This window comes from Dermochelys coriacea, chromosome 1, assembly GCF_009764565.3.
Source record: "Dermochelys coriacea isolate rDerCor1 chromosome 1, rDerCor1.pri.v4, whole genome shotgun sequence".
Classification (NCBI taxonomy): domain Eukaryota; kingdom Metazoa; phylum Chordata; order Testudines; family Dermochelyidae; genus Dermochelys; species Dermochelys coriacea.
Genome location: NC_050068.2, coordinates 96,962,824 through 96,976,652, shown reverse-complemented (window position 1 = coordinate 96,976,652; position 13,829 = coordinate 96,962,824). Strand labels below are relative to the sequence as shown.

The 13,829-nt window shown below is 45.7% G+C and overlaps 1 protein-coding gene across 2 annotated transcripts in view; it reads left to right on the top strand.

Annotated features, from left to right (window-relative positions):
* The window catches only part of UGGT2 (UDP-glucose glycoprotein glucosyltransferase 2), a 312,930-nt gene that overhangs the window by 42,616 nt on the left and 256,485 nt on the right, over positions 1-13,829 (top strand). For both annotated transcript variants that reach the window (XM_038387171.2, XM_043504676.1), the window contains one exon: positions 12,779-12,879. In XM_038387171.2, the coding sequence (XP_038243099.1) occupies positions 12,779-12,879 (101 nt within the window). The remainder of the gene's footprint in view (positions 1-12,778; positions 12,880-13,829) is intronic.

Below are 13,829 nucleotides of genomic sequence, written 5' to 3'. Positions count from 1 at the left end.
CCATCCTAAGAAGCCCAGTCTGAGGGTCCCTAGAAGGCACCTCTGAAAGTGAGGGTAACTCTTAGGAACTACAGGCTTGAGTTCCCTCAGCTGAGCCTGGAGCTAGCCAGCTCAGTCTTCAGGCTTGTTAATGACCCTAGCTGGGCTGAGGCAGAATCACCTGATTGGCTGGCCTTTCCAGTTGGTTGCTAAGGAGCCACCTGTTCTGCATTTAATAGCAGTGGCAGGTTGCCAGCTGCTCAGTGTTTACGCCTGCAACGGTCATATCTCCTGTGCCTGCCTTGTTCCCAGCATCATTCCTAGCCTTGCTCCTAACTCATTCCCACCCTTGCTCCACACCTGCTCCTTTCTTGTTCCCATCCATCTCCTGTCTACTCCAGCCTTGATCCCTTGCCTGGCTTCTGACTCGACTGACCCTTGACTCTGACTCCTGGTTCTTTTTATTGGCTCTAACCACTAGGCTGATCTCCCACTCTGACCACTAGGTCAGACTGCTTATGTTCCCCATCCATGATGCCTATCCCCACAAATATAAGCTCAAATTGCTTCTTGGCCTGACTTGTTAACCACTGCTAGACTCCCATCATCTGTCCCATTTCATCTCCCTCTGAAATTTTGGGAATATATAATATAAGTTAACAGCATTGCATAGCCCAACTGCATATTATGGCCATCTGAGCCATTCTTCAGATGATATCCATTCATGTTTGAGGACTGAGAGTTGGTATTTCTCTGAAGATAACCATTTTAATAGATTCCTGTTCTTAGGTCAGTGCCTAACACTTCCAACATACCCAGAAGTGATGATGCAATTGAAGGGAGAAGTCCTACACCTGGACACATCTCTTCATTTCATTGATTGGGTGTTGGTTGGCTGACATCCACTGATGGATACTGCTCCTTAGCATTGAAAACATCCTAGCTTGCTGGAGAAAGGACTCTACCAGACCTACTTAAGCTGCTAAATAGAAGAGGTTCTCTCTCTAGGCATTGGAGAATTGTCTGTCTTCCTTGAAAGCACTGCTGGCTAGTATCCTGGAGTACTTAAAGTGTTTAGGACTTTCCATAAGCTCCCTAAGAATGCACCTGGTGACTATCTTTCCTCACTGTTCCCTTCTGGAAGGCCCCATTGTCTTCTGTCATCTGACAGTGGCTAGATTTCTCAAGGGTCTACTTCATGTCTTACCACCAGTCAGAGACCCTCTGCCCTCTTGAGACCTCAAAGTTGTTTTAACAAGTTTGATAGGATCTCCATTTGGTGACCTGCTCTTTGTACCACCTATCCGTGAAAACCGTTTTCTTAGTGGCCATAACTTCAAACAGAAGGATAGGAAATATTCAAGCCCTTACAGTGGGGCCCCCTTGTGTAGTATTCCACAGGAGCAAAATTACTTTAGAACCTTACCAAGGTTCTTATTTAAAGTGGTTTCTGATTTTAATCTTAATCAGGTAATCTGCTCACACCACTTGGGGAGAAGCTAAACTTCACACCCTGGATGTTGTCAGATCTCTGTCTTAGTGCTTGTCTACACTACTGCTCATTTGGTAACGATAAGGTTACCTAGTTTGTGTTAATGTAGTCCTATTTAAGAGTTTTAGTTTGTGCCAGCAACATCCACATGGTGGAGTTACAGTGCAGCATGCTAGTACATGCTGCAGTTCACACCCCTGTAGTCTGAACTGTAGGGCTGTGTAGACATAGCCTTACTATCTAGACAGAACAGAACCTTTGAGGAATTCTCCGAAATTGTTCCTAACATTCTCAATCGCCACTCAAAGATTGTCTAAATGGGTCACAGACTGTATTAAGATGGCTAGGCAGTGACCTATTTAATCCCCACTTGGGCAGGTTAGGACCAATTCCACCAGATCTCAGGGAGTTTCTGCTTCTTCACTGTGATGTGTCCCAGTTTGAGATTTTTAAAGCAGCTACTTGGAACTCAGTTCACACCTTCATGCAGCGCCACTCCTTGGTAGAGGGATTCAGATCCAGCACTTACTTCAGCAGAGCTGTACAGTAGTCAGTAAACTCAGAATACTCACCTCCAGGACTTGAGTTCAGTGCTTGTGAGTCATCAGAAGGGGAATACATTTGAGCAGTCACTCGGAGAAAAAGAGTGGTTACTTACCCCAGGCTAACTGTGGTTCTTTGGAATCCTTGATACTCTGGATTTTGTTTTAGTGAAGGAACTGAAGAGCAGTTGTCTGCCCAGCCCTTTGTGTCGTTGGCTATGGGACTCTGGTATGGCCCCAACAGACACTGCTGTTCACAAGATTCTGATCTCAGTCCATCAGGCACATGCACACCAGAAGTGAAATACATGTGGACAACACATCTTGAAGACTCAAGTGTAGGGTGGAGGTCTTAAACTCAAATCACCAGGAGGGCCACATGAGGACTCGTAGGTTGGCCCGAGGGCCACATCACTCCCCCTCCCCCCGCTGCCCCTGTCCCCAACTCTGCCCCTGCCTGTGGGGTGCAGCAGGGGGCTCAGGGCAGGGGGTTGGGGTGCAGGAGGGAGTGTGGGGTGTGGCAGGGGATTGGGGTGCAGCAGGGGGCTCAGGGCAGGGAGTGGGGTGCAGGAGGGGTGCCAGAGTAGGCTCCTGGCCCCGGCCCCATGCTGCTCTGGGAAGCGGTGAGCACCCTGTCCCTCCAGTCCCGGGAGGAGGGGAAGCAGAGAACTCCGTGAGCTGTTCTTGCCTGGGTATCTCCCCTGAAGCTCCCATTGGCCGCGGTTCCCCGTTCCTGACCAATGGGAGCTTCAGGGGAGGTAACCGTAGGCAAGAACAGCTCATGGAGTTTTCTGCTCCCCCTCCCCTCTGGGGTTGCAGGGAAGCGGCGTTTTTCAACCAGTCCAGAAAGCTTTTGACCTTACCTTTCCAAACAGTGCGGGGCCCTCAGCACCCCAGGGTTGGCAAATCCATGGACCGGATCCAAAGCCCTGAGGGACTGGATCCTGCCCGGGGCCGTAGTTTGCCCACCCCTGGCCTGGAGGTAGGCTGGGGACGCGGCGTGCTGGGGAGGGGATGGGGGGCCGTGGGGAGCTTGGCGGGCCGCGTGTTTGAGACCCCTGGTGTAGGGTAAGTAACCAATGTACATGGCAGGGGCATGACTGTTTCCTCTGGGGAGGAGAAAGATATCTTGGTTCTCAGGATAACCTGTTCCTCCAATCCATACTCCTATTCCTCTATAATCTCCTCTGGAGGTTCCGAGGTTCTGGATGCCATAGCCGAGAGAGATCATCTGAGGGTCTTATGGGTGAGGCTCGAAGCCTGAGAAGTGTGGCGGTGATATGATGCCCAGGGATCTCAGTAGGGCCACGGGTGGTTTGCCATAGAACCTGGCGGTGGCGACCTCTGGTCGTACCATGATGGGGGTGGGGCAGGCTCAGGGTATGACCAAGGAGCCCCTTAATAACGGGAATCATAGGGAACATGGGAGGAGTGATGGGAGACTACCTCCTCTGGCTCACTGTCTAGAAAGTGAAGGTGCATGGCAGGTACCGAAGAGAACTGGCAGGTACTGGGAGAAAATTCAGTTCAGAGTTCCTGGTTCTGAGAAGAGGAGACTCTGGTATATCGGATACCTTGAGTTCACCTGTGTGCCATAATTTCAGCAGTGCGAGACCGCCCTGGTGCTAGTGGTGGAATGGAGGGCGTCTGGGATCTTGCCTGCACTGAACGCAGCAGTGCTGAATGCGGCACAGATGACGGTGTTGAAGGTACAGTACGTACTGCAGTGTTTTCTTACTGGAGTACTCTCAACTCCTATCTTTGTCCATCAATACCCTTGGCTTAGTACCTGTGCCTATGAGATCCGTAGGCAAGTCAACAATACCTGCCGCTCCAGGTCTTTGTGAGCCATGGGTACCGGGCTTGGACTGCCTTGGTGCTGATGGTACCGAGCATGCCGGAGATCTTTTACGGCCAGCTTGGAGACTCACTACTGTCTTTTTTTTAATGTCTTATGAGAGGCATTCACAGCTGGTTTCTTTGACCCAGGGTTCTTGCATGTTGAGAGCTGTGGGGAAGACTCGTGCCTTTTGGGTGACTGCTGGCACAGACTGGGGAAGGTTGCAGGGCTGCCGCCATAAAGATGATCTTCTGTCTCAACTCCCTATCTTTTTGAGACTTGGGTCTGAGTTGTTGGCAGAGAACACACTCCTGGGAAATGTGGCCTTCCCTGAGGCAGCATATGCAGCGAGAGTGTTTGTCTGCCACAGAGATGGCCTTTTTGCAAGAGAAGCACTTCTTGAAATCCATTCCCTGGTTGGGGAAAAGGGACCCTTAGCTGATGATTTCTGGCTACTCTGTGACATTTCAGAAATGGCTGCAGACACAATGCAAATACCTCTGAAGGAAGGAAAGGACACTCACCAAACTCCTTGACATCCTATATTCTTCCTCCTCCTCCTGGACCCTGCAAAAACTAGATGGCAACCCCCAGCTTCAGTGACGCCTATTTGGAAATGGGCTGATATAAAATATTACATTCCAGCTAGAAGGCTGGATTTTTTTCTCCCACCCTCCCCCAACTCCATCTTTGTGGACAGACTAAACTCCCACAGCCACCAGCACCAAATGAGATCCACCCCCATGATAGGAAGCACTTGGTTTTCTTCAGGAGAAAGGTCTACTCCTCTGCCACTTTGCATTTTTGAATTGCAAATTGTGAAGCCTGATGACCAAGTATGACTACATTAACTATTTGAAACTCAACTGCTTTATTGATTGGTTCTCAGAGTCACAGAGCAACCAAGAAGGGCAGCTAGCAGCCAAAACAAGGCTCCAATCAGCAGTCCATGCAGCCGATACAGTGACCCGGTCCATCTCTACGGCAGTGGTTATGTGCAGACAACTGTGGAAGACCTTCCCTTTGAAGGCATCAAGTTGTTTGCTGAAAAGACTGACGTGTCCCTCCATACTATTAAGGATACCTCTCTGCTTATTAGAGATTTATACATCCGGGACAAAAGAGAACATTTAGTACTCAGTCTCAACATAAATTCTGTACCTCTCAGTACACAACTCAATGCTTTTATGAACCTCAAAGAAAGAAAGCTAGGTTCTCCAGATGCAAACCATCAGTTCCACAGCCTTCCATGTTGCAACCATCTACCTCAAAACTCCAATTTTGATGGATTGGTCGAGGTGTTGACATACCACTCCCCTGAAATACTTCAGGTGACCAACCTATCCTCCCTATTCGTCTACCACCTTGCCAAATTCCATCACACGTGGGACCAATGGGTCTTGGAGATCATTTGCAATGGGTATTCCATCTACTTTACCACCTTCTTCGTGCACAACACCCTCCCTGTCCCTGTTCAGGGACCCTTCTCAGGAGAGTTTACTGTGACAAGAAATAGATTGCCTCCTCCAGTTAGGAGCCATAGAATCAGTACCTCAACATCTATGAGGCAAAGGTTTTTACTCTTGCTATGTCCTAATACCCAAGAGGAAGGGAGGTTGGAGACACATACTAGACCTCAGAGCACTCAACAAGTTTGTCAAAGCTCAAAAAGTCAAGAGGGCCACTCTAGCAACTGTTATTCCAGCACTGGAACAGGGAGACTGGTTTTTGATCCTCAGCCTTCAGGATGTCTATTTCCATATTTCAATTCTACCATCCTACAGGCAGGTTCTCAGATTTACGCTAGCAAACAATGACTATCAGTACAGAGTACTTCCCTTCAGGCTATCATCGGCTCCAAGAGTGTTCTCAGTAGTGACCGCTCACATATGCTCCTAGGGGATCATGATCTACCCCTACCTGGATAATTGCCTCTTGAGAGGCTTCTCCATCAACGAGGTTTGCTGTGTTACTAAAGTCACAATAGACTTGTTCATAGAACTGGGCCTAGAGATCAATGCTAAGAAATCAACCCTTGCCCTAGTAAAATGCCTGGAATTCATAGGGGCGGACCTTGACTCGTTACAGGCCATAGTGCTCCTACCCCAACACAGGCTCCTCTCCTTGGCCACACCCATAGAAACAGTACAAAACAGCCCCCAAATATCAGCCAGACACTGCCTCCAACTCTTGGGGGCATATGACAGCTGGCACAGTGGTGATACTTCATGCCAGGCTTCATATGCGGTGTCTCCAGATGTGGTTCAGCTCGGACTATAGACCAAACAGAGACAGACTAGACAAACCTCTCTCACTGCCCACTAAGGTCAAAAGCTTTCTGGACTGGTTGAAAAACCCAGCAAATGTTTCCAAAGGGATCCCCTTTTCACAAACTTTCCTGTCATTACTTCTCACCATTGACAAATCCCTCATAGGATGGGCCATGCATCTAAATGACCTTACAACACAAGGAAATGGTCATTCAAGGACACTTCTTTTCACATAAACCGCCTTGAACCCAGAGCGGTTAGGAATGCCTGCACCTGTTTCCTCTCGCTGATCAAGGGAACACACGAGAGTCCTAACAGACAACATAACATGTGTGAACTACATAAATAGACAAGCAGGAGCCAGTTCACCCTCCTTCTGCTCAGAAGCACTAAAGTTATGGAACTGGTACATCTCCCACAATATTACATTATTAGCGGCCTACCTTCTCGGCACACAAAACTTGATGGCAGACAGTCTCCCACATGCAAGTTCCCACATGACCACGAATGGGAAATAAACCCAGCAGAGTTTAACAACCTATTCAGGCAGTGTGGGACACCGACCGCAGACCAATTTGCCACTTACCAGAATAGGAAATGTCCATGTTCCTGCTCCAGAGCAGGGATAGAACAGCACTCCCTGGGTGATGTTCTTCAGATTCCTTGGGACAAGAATCTTTTCTATACCTTTCTCCCGTTTCCCCTATTGTCAAAAGTCCTATTTAAAATAAAAAGAGAAGAAGCACAGATCATACTGATTGCTTCCACCTGGCTGAGACAGACTTGGTATCCTTACCTGTCACAACTCAGACCCACCGATCTCTCTCCAATCCACTCTACCTCCTCTCACAGAATGAAGGACACACTCTGCATCCCAGCCTGAGGAGTCTCCGCCTCAAGGCTTGGCTCTTTCATGGTTCCAACGCATAGAAAACTCCTGCTTGGAGGAGGTACAAGATGTATTACTACACAATAGAAAATCCACAACATGCCGTATGTACCAGCAAAAGTAGTCCAGGTATCAGGCTTGGTGTAGTTCCCAAAAAATTTCTCCAACATCCGCTACTCTTCCAAAGAACCTAGACTATATACTGACTCTTAAAAAATCGGGACTATCTCTCAGTTCACTCAGGGTCCACCTAGCAGTGTTAGGAGCCTTCCACCGACAAGTAAAGGGATACTTGATGCTATCACACCAAAGCACAAAATGATTCCTCAGAGATATAGTAAACCTTTTATCACAATCCCAACATCCCACCCCTATATGGGATCTAAACCTAATGTTGAAAAGCCTGACTAGACCTCCCTTCGAACCTATGACAACCTGTTCGCTTACATACCTGTCATTGAAAATGGCCTTTCTGGTGGCAATCGCCTCAGCTAGGAGAATCGGGAAAGTAGCGGCTTTGATGGCACATCCCCCTACACAGTATTCTTTCAGTACAAGATTATTCTCGGACCATACCTGAAGTTCATTCCCAAGGTGACCTTCCCTTTTCACGTGAACCAACTGATCTACTTTCTGACTTTTTACCCTAATCCTTACCATGATAACAGGGAGACTATACTAAACACGCTAAATGTTAGGAGAGTCCTGGTGTTTTACCTGGATAGGACAAGGGCTTTTAGGAAATCTCCCAAGCTTTTCCTTTCCATTGTGGAAAGATCCAAGGGCTTAGCAATATCAGCTTACAGGCTCTCCAAATGGGTCTCAAACTGCATTAAGCAATGTTACCAGGTTTACAACATAACACCTCCAGCTGGTATTCACACACACTCCATGAGGTAAATCTCCTCATCTGTTGCCTTTCTCAAGAATGTCCCTATCTCAGAAATCTGTAGAGCGGTGACTTGGACATCATTCCACACCTTCGCAGAAAATTATGTGATCACTGGGGACTCTGCCTCTGATGCCATCTTCAGCGCCACGGTAGTGTCATTTGTAGTTGATTGACTCCAAAGCCCCAGCCCTGCAGTGGGGGTACTGCTCGGGAGTCATCTACAGTGGAGCACCCATAGAGATGCTACTCAAAGAAGAAGAAGCTAATAACCTTGTGCGGTAATGATGGTTCTTCAACATGTTTGTTCCTATGGGTGCTCCACAACCCACTATACTTTCCTCTACTTTGGAGTTCTTGTCAGTGACTCTGCAGTAGAGAAGGAATTGAGGGAGGTTAGACCACGCATGAAGAGGGACAGCGGATGTGTCGGCCTAACGGACACTGCTATCGAAGTTCTTTGATTAGCAGTACAGGGACAGAAGCACACCTGCAGTGGAGCACCCATAGGGATGCACATCTCGAAGAACCATCGTTACTACACAAGGTGAGTTACTTCTTCTCTGCAATAAGTTGTATTTTAGTTTGTGGTTTTGAAGAACACTTTCCTATGGAGACCACGGTAAGGAATTTCAAGAAAAAACTGTTATTTCTGGGTTTGTATGTGTGTGTTTATGGTGAATGCTTCACACTGCTACCTTGTCTATACTTGCCGTGGCACGTAGGGTACATGTAGCTACACGTGGCGTTGAAAAGTCAGTGGAGGCAGCAGGGATAAGGCTATGGCAGCTTCCAGCTGCTAGAGCCTTTCATTGCAGGGAGGAAAGGTTCTGGCAAGTGAAAGGCAGCAGGGAAAGGGTCTGGCTGCGGGGAGCTCCGGCAGCATCCTTGCCTCCCCTGTTGCAATAAATGGGCCTACAATTTTACCCTAATTGTAAGTTCAGCTGGTAAAAAGTGGGCAAAGATTCATGAGTTGTCAAAGTGATCCGTTATGTTTAAAAAAAGATGCAAGAATATGACAAAAATTAATTTAAACACATAAAGGGTTTATTACTCAAGGACTGTGTTAAAATTACGACTGGTAAATAAGAGGACCAAAAAATAGAAAATCAAAGGACCAGAATTCGTATGTCAGAAATTAGGCCTAATTGGTAGACAAAATAATGAGAGAATGGTCTCTGTTGCTCCCTTTTGGGGTCCTTAAAAGAGACTTTGGGAAAGAATGGAAGGAGTATTTTTACCACTACAGTGGCTGCACCGGAAGGAATGTTGCTGGGACATCAGACCTTGATACTCCAGTGGGAACACTAGACTGTGATTGCACCAGCGAGAACCCCAACCTGATACATATGAGATCCTTCTCTGTCTTCCCCTCCCTCCTGTGCTCCTTTCTGCCCTACTGTGCTCTCTCTCTCCCCCCACACCCCCTTTTTTTCTCCCAGATCCTGAAATCAACTATATTGTATGAGACAGTACGATAAAATAGGATGTTCGATCCAGCTCTGTCCAGACTAAGAAGGAGAGGGACCTGATCAGACCAACCAGATGATGTGTCTAACCAGCCATCCTGTATTATGAGAACATCAACAAAAGTCATGTTTCCACCACCCTTGTTATGCTATCTCTTGTCCCCATTCAGTGTCTGTCAGTTTTATCTAATGCAGGAAATTGACTATCACTCTCAATTGAGAACTAAAAAATGGAACTATCCTGTGCTCCCCCACCAAGGTGCACTGTTCGATTGAATAAGAAACTGTCAGCCCCAGGGTTGGAGGGCTTCAGCTGTGAGCTCTGAATGGGGCTGACAGCTTAGACTGTCAGCCACAGTGCGGGGGGTCTCCAGCTGTGAGCCCCATGCAGGGCTGACAGCGGGACTCCAGCTATGAGCCCTGCATGGGGCTGACAGCCAACAGGCGATGTAAGTAATGCAGTGTCTACATGAATACTGTGTTGCCCTAACTACATTGATTACTCATGGACGTGAAGTTAAGTTGATGTAATGGTGACTTACATCAATGGGAGCTTTAGTGTAGATGCTTACAGAGTTAGGTCAAAATAAGCTGCCATATGTCAACCTAACTCTGTGGTGTAGACCAGGCCTTAATCAGGTCTACTTTAGAACAACTAATTAGAGTTGCAGTGACCAGAGTGTTGGATCAGCAGCTGTTGTCCAGCACTCTGTCATAATCCCCACTGCCAGAGCGTTTCCCTAGTTACAGTCTTTGAGTGTAGCGAGAAGAAGCTCCAGGAGTGGGAAGGCAGCAGAACGCTACACTGCCAAAGATAGCAGTGTAGAAATGGGAGACGTTCCTTGGGTATGTAGAGACCCGTATGGGATATACAGTGTAGGCTTCTGATGTGTAGTGCACTCTACTCTGCTAAGCAGTACCTCGTCATCTACACTACTGCTATGCCCGTGCTAGTTGGCATTCAGGGTCTGTACTGTACACATTGCCGTAAGTGTGGATCTACCCTTTATCACACGTGCATCGCATTTTGATTGCCTCATTTATTATAAACTTAGTCTCTGCAGTTATCCTTTTATCTTGTCTGTATATCTTAATACCTTTTCCTGCTTACTATCACTTTTATTTGGGAGGCAGCTTTCGCTAGACCTACAAATATCCATTATTCTTTGCAAGCTCAAATCCATTTCTAGTAATCATTTTGTTTTGACATAGCTGTCAATATACCATGAAAAATTTACTCTATAATTATTGCACCGTTAACTGTTCAAATTCACATGACTTAGGTTTATTAAGTATGCCTTTAATATAATGATTAATGGTTTCCTATGGTAGCTTATAAAGAAAATATGTACTGCACAAGTGACATTTTTGATCGAGATAAAGTATTCTTGAAATTTCTGAATGATGTAATCCACTAGTCTGTATTCTCCTTCATGCTCCTGTTGGAATGAGTTTTATATTGGAAGTATCTCTGGACCTGTCACATGTAGATGTGTGGAGGAAATCACTCTCCTGGATTTATGTTTAATGCCTCTTGACTCCAGGAGAATTTGGAAATACTGCAACTTTCTTCTTCAATTTTCTGCAAGGTTGCCCAGGCCCTTCTAGACCAAAGGATTCAGGTTGCTTCATTTGCAGCATCATTGTTTGAGATTTAGTTTATTTCTGGTATCAAGTAATGAAGGCTGAAATGAACTGATAAAAAATTTTATTTTGTGGCCCATCATGTGACATGGTAGGGGTTACAAGACGTTAATATCCTTGTTACGTAACTGGGGTCAGTATCCACCGCCTTCTGTAGGTATTTTTTATAATTGGTTTGGTTCTGATGCCTGTGATATTGAAAAGCTGAACTAATTGCTGAACAACTTTTAAAGTTAGGCATTCCATTGACAGCATGGGCCAAATGCTATTCTTATACTTCAAACAGGTTCCGCTGAAGCGAATGTCAGTCCCTCTGTCCACCTCTCTATTTAGTTTTATCTAAGGGCTTGTCTACAAAGCAAGTTACTGTGCTGCAAGCCAGAGTGTAAATCTACATTACACCAGCTTGTTGTGTAGACAAGTCATAAGTATTTATAATGTGCTTATCACTGCTGTATTTGAATATTGCCAAAATGATCAAAAATATACAATTAGTATTGTGACGTTCTGTGAAAGGGGTATACATGTGTTTAGAGAGCAGAATTTCTCTTTAATTTGTGGAATTTTTGAGGACTTAGACTCAACTTGATGGCATTTCTCTGTTTGGATATAATTTAATCACTTTTGAACCCCCTATCCAATCAATTCATACATTTCAGGGAATTTTCTAGACATTTGTGGGCAGAACCCTATTGACTTTGGTTAAAATAAAATAAAAAAAACAAAGGAGAAAAAGGAGGGGCACCACAGAGCTGCTGGCATGTGGGAAGTGGTGGGGTCATAAGAACTCCTGGCAGGGGGAAATGGGGGACCTGATATGAGGTAGAATACAGAAGCATATTGGCTCTGGGATAGGGATGGGAATTGGGTACCCTACCATACAGAGGAGTAGGGGGCACATAGAGCTGCCTCTGACATGTAGAGGGAAGAGAATAGTGGGGAAGGAAGGAATATGGGGACCACAATGGTTCTGGAATGGAGGGGGATGGCCTATGGCATGCAGAGGGAATGGGAAGCCCTCAGAGCCCCTGACATGAGTGGGGAAAAATGAGGGACCTTGCAATGGGGGGAAGGAATGGGGAACACACAGAGGCCCTGTCATGGGGAGGGAGGTTGCAGGGAGTCCCTGAAACAGAGGGCGGTAGAAGGGTGGCACAGAGGGAGCTTCTGAGCATGAATGGGGGAATGGAAGGAACCCCTGGTATATGAAATAAGATCCAGGCTGCAGAAGCAACAAAGTGTGTGACCTTCTAATATACAATACATTTTGGGAGGTGGACTGGTGAAAATAGTTTAAGAACATGTGCAAAATACAACCCTTATGTAACTCCATGAAAGTTAGTTGAGTTACTCATGAATGCACATAGCCCCATGTTTGCATTAAATCCTCTAAATTTGTGATCATTTTGCCAGACCCTTAATACACTTAATGCAAAGTTCATTTCATATACAATATCATTTTGTCTATTTGTTAGAAACTTAAATTAGGTTCAAATAACCCATCAATTTATTTAGGGTCTGATCTAGAGAATTACTAAGTAATTTCAGTTCTCCTTGAAATCATGAATAGAAGCTGTGGGTGTTTAAAGCATTCTTAAGATGAGGTCCTTAAATTGTGGCTGCATTCATAAATCCTAATCTCTGTTTATAGAAGTGTTAAATTCTTGTTTGTTACCTTAAATACAGAAGCAAGATAAAACTGTTAGACAGTTTTGTATGTGATGGAGGGAGGTAATTTGATTTTTTTTTTATGTTTTGATCTAGACAGATGTATCCTGACCTTAAAGATAATCTGAAGGAGTTCAGAAAACACCTAATTAAAAGTACTAATAACTGGGAACCGCTGAAGGTCTGGGAGCTACAAGGTATATATTTAGTATGCTATGTTTGTTTGTTTGTGAGTTGACATTCATTTTGTTTAATTCTTCTTTACTGTATTGGTGATTATAAAAACTATAACAAAAACTACTTTTATTCTTCAAGTGCTTGTCCCTATGTGTAATGGACTTTAGGTTGCACATGCATCCCAGGACCTGGAGATATTTCCCTAGCAGTGTCCATATGGTCCATGCCTACACCTCTGCCACCTCAGGCTCTGTACCAGGGAAATGAAGGGAGCTGCTGGTCTGCAATAAGGTTCCTCCTTACTGCTCTTGGGAGCTTCAGGGTTCATGCTGACTTTATAGCATTTCTCTGTAAATAGTTTTATTATTTTCTAGTTCATAGATTCATAGATACTAAGGTCAGAAGGGACCACTCTGATCATCTAGTCCGACCTCCTGCACAGCGCAGGCCACAGAATGTCACCCACCACTCCTATGAAAAACCTCACCCATGTCTGAGCTATTGAAGTCCTCAAATCATGGTTCAAAACTTCAAGGAGCAGAGAAGCCTCCCTCCAGTCAACCATGCCCCATGCTACAGCGGAAGGCAAAAAAACCTCCAGGGCCTCTCCAATCTGCCCTGGAGGAAAACTCCCTCCCGACCCCAAACATGGCAATCAGCCAAACCCTGAGCACATGAGCAAGATTCACCAGCCAGATACCCAGGAAAGAATTTTCTATAGTAAATCAGATCCCATCCATCTAATATCCCATCTCAGGGGATTTGGCCTATTTACCTTGAATATTTAAAGATCAATTACTTACCAAAATCCCATTATCCCATCATACCATCTCCTCCATAAATTTATCGAGTAGAATCTTAAAACCAGATAGATCTTTTGCCCCCACTGCTTCCCTTGGAAGGTTATTCCAAAACTTCACTCCTCTGATGGTTAAAAACCTTCGTCTGATTTCAAGTCTAAACTTCCTGG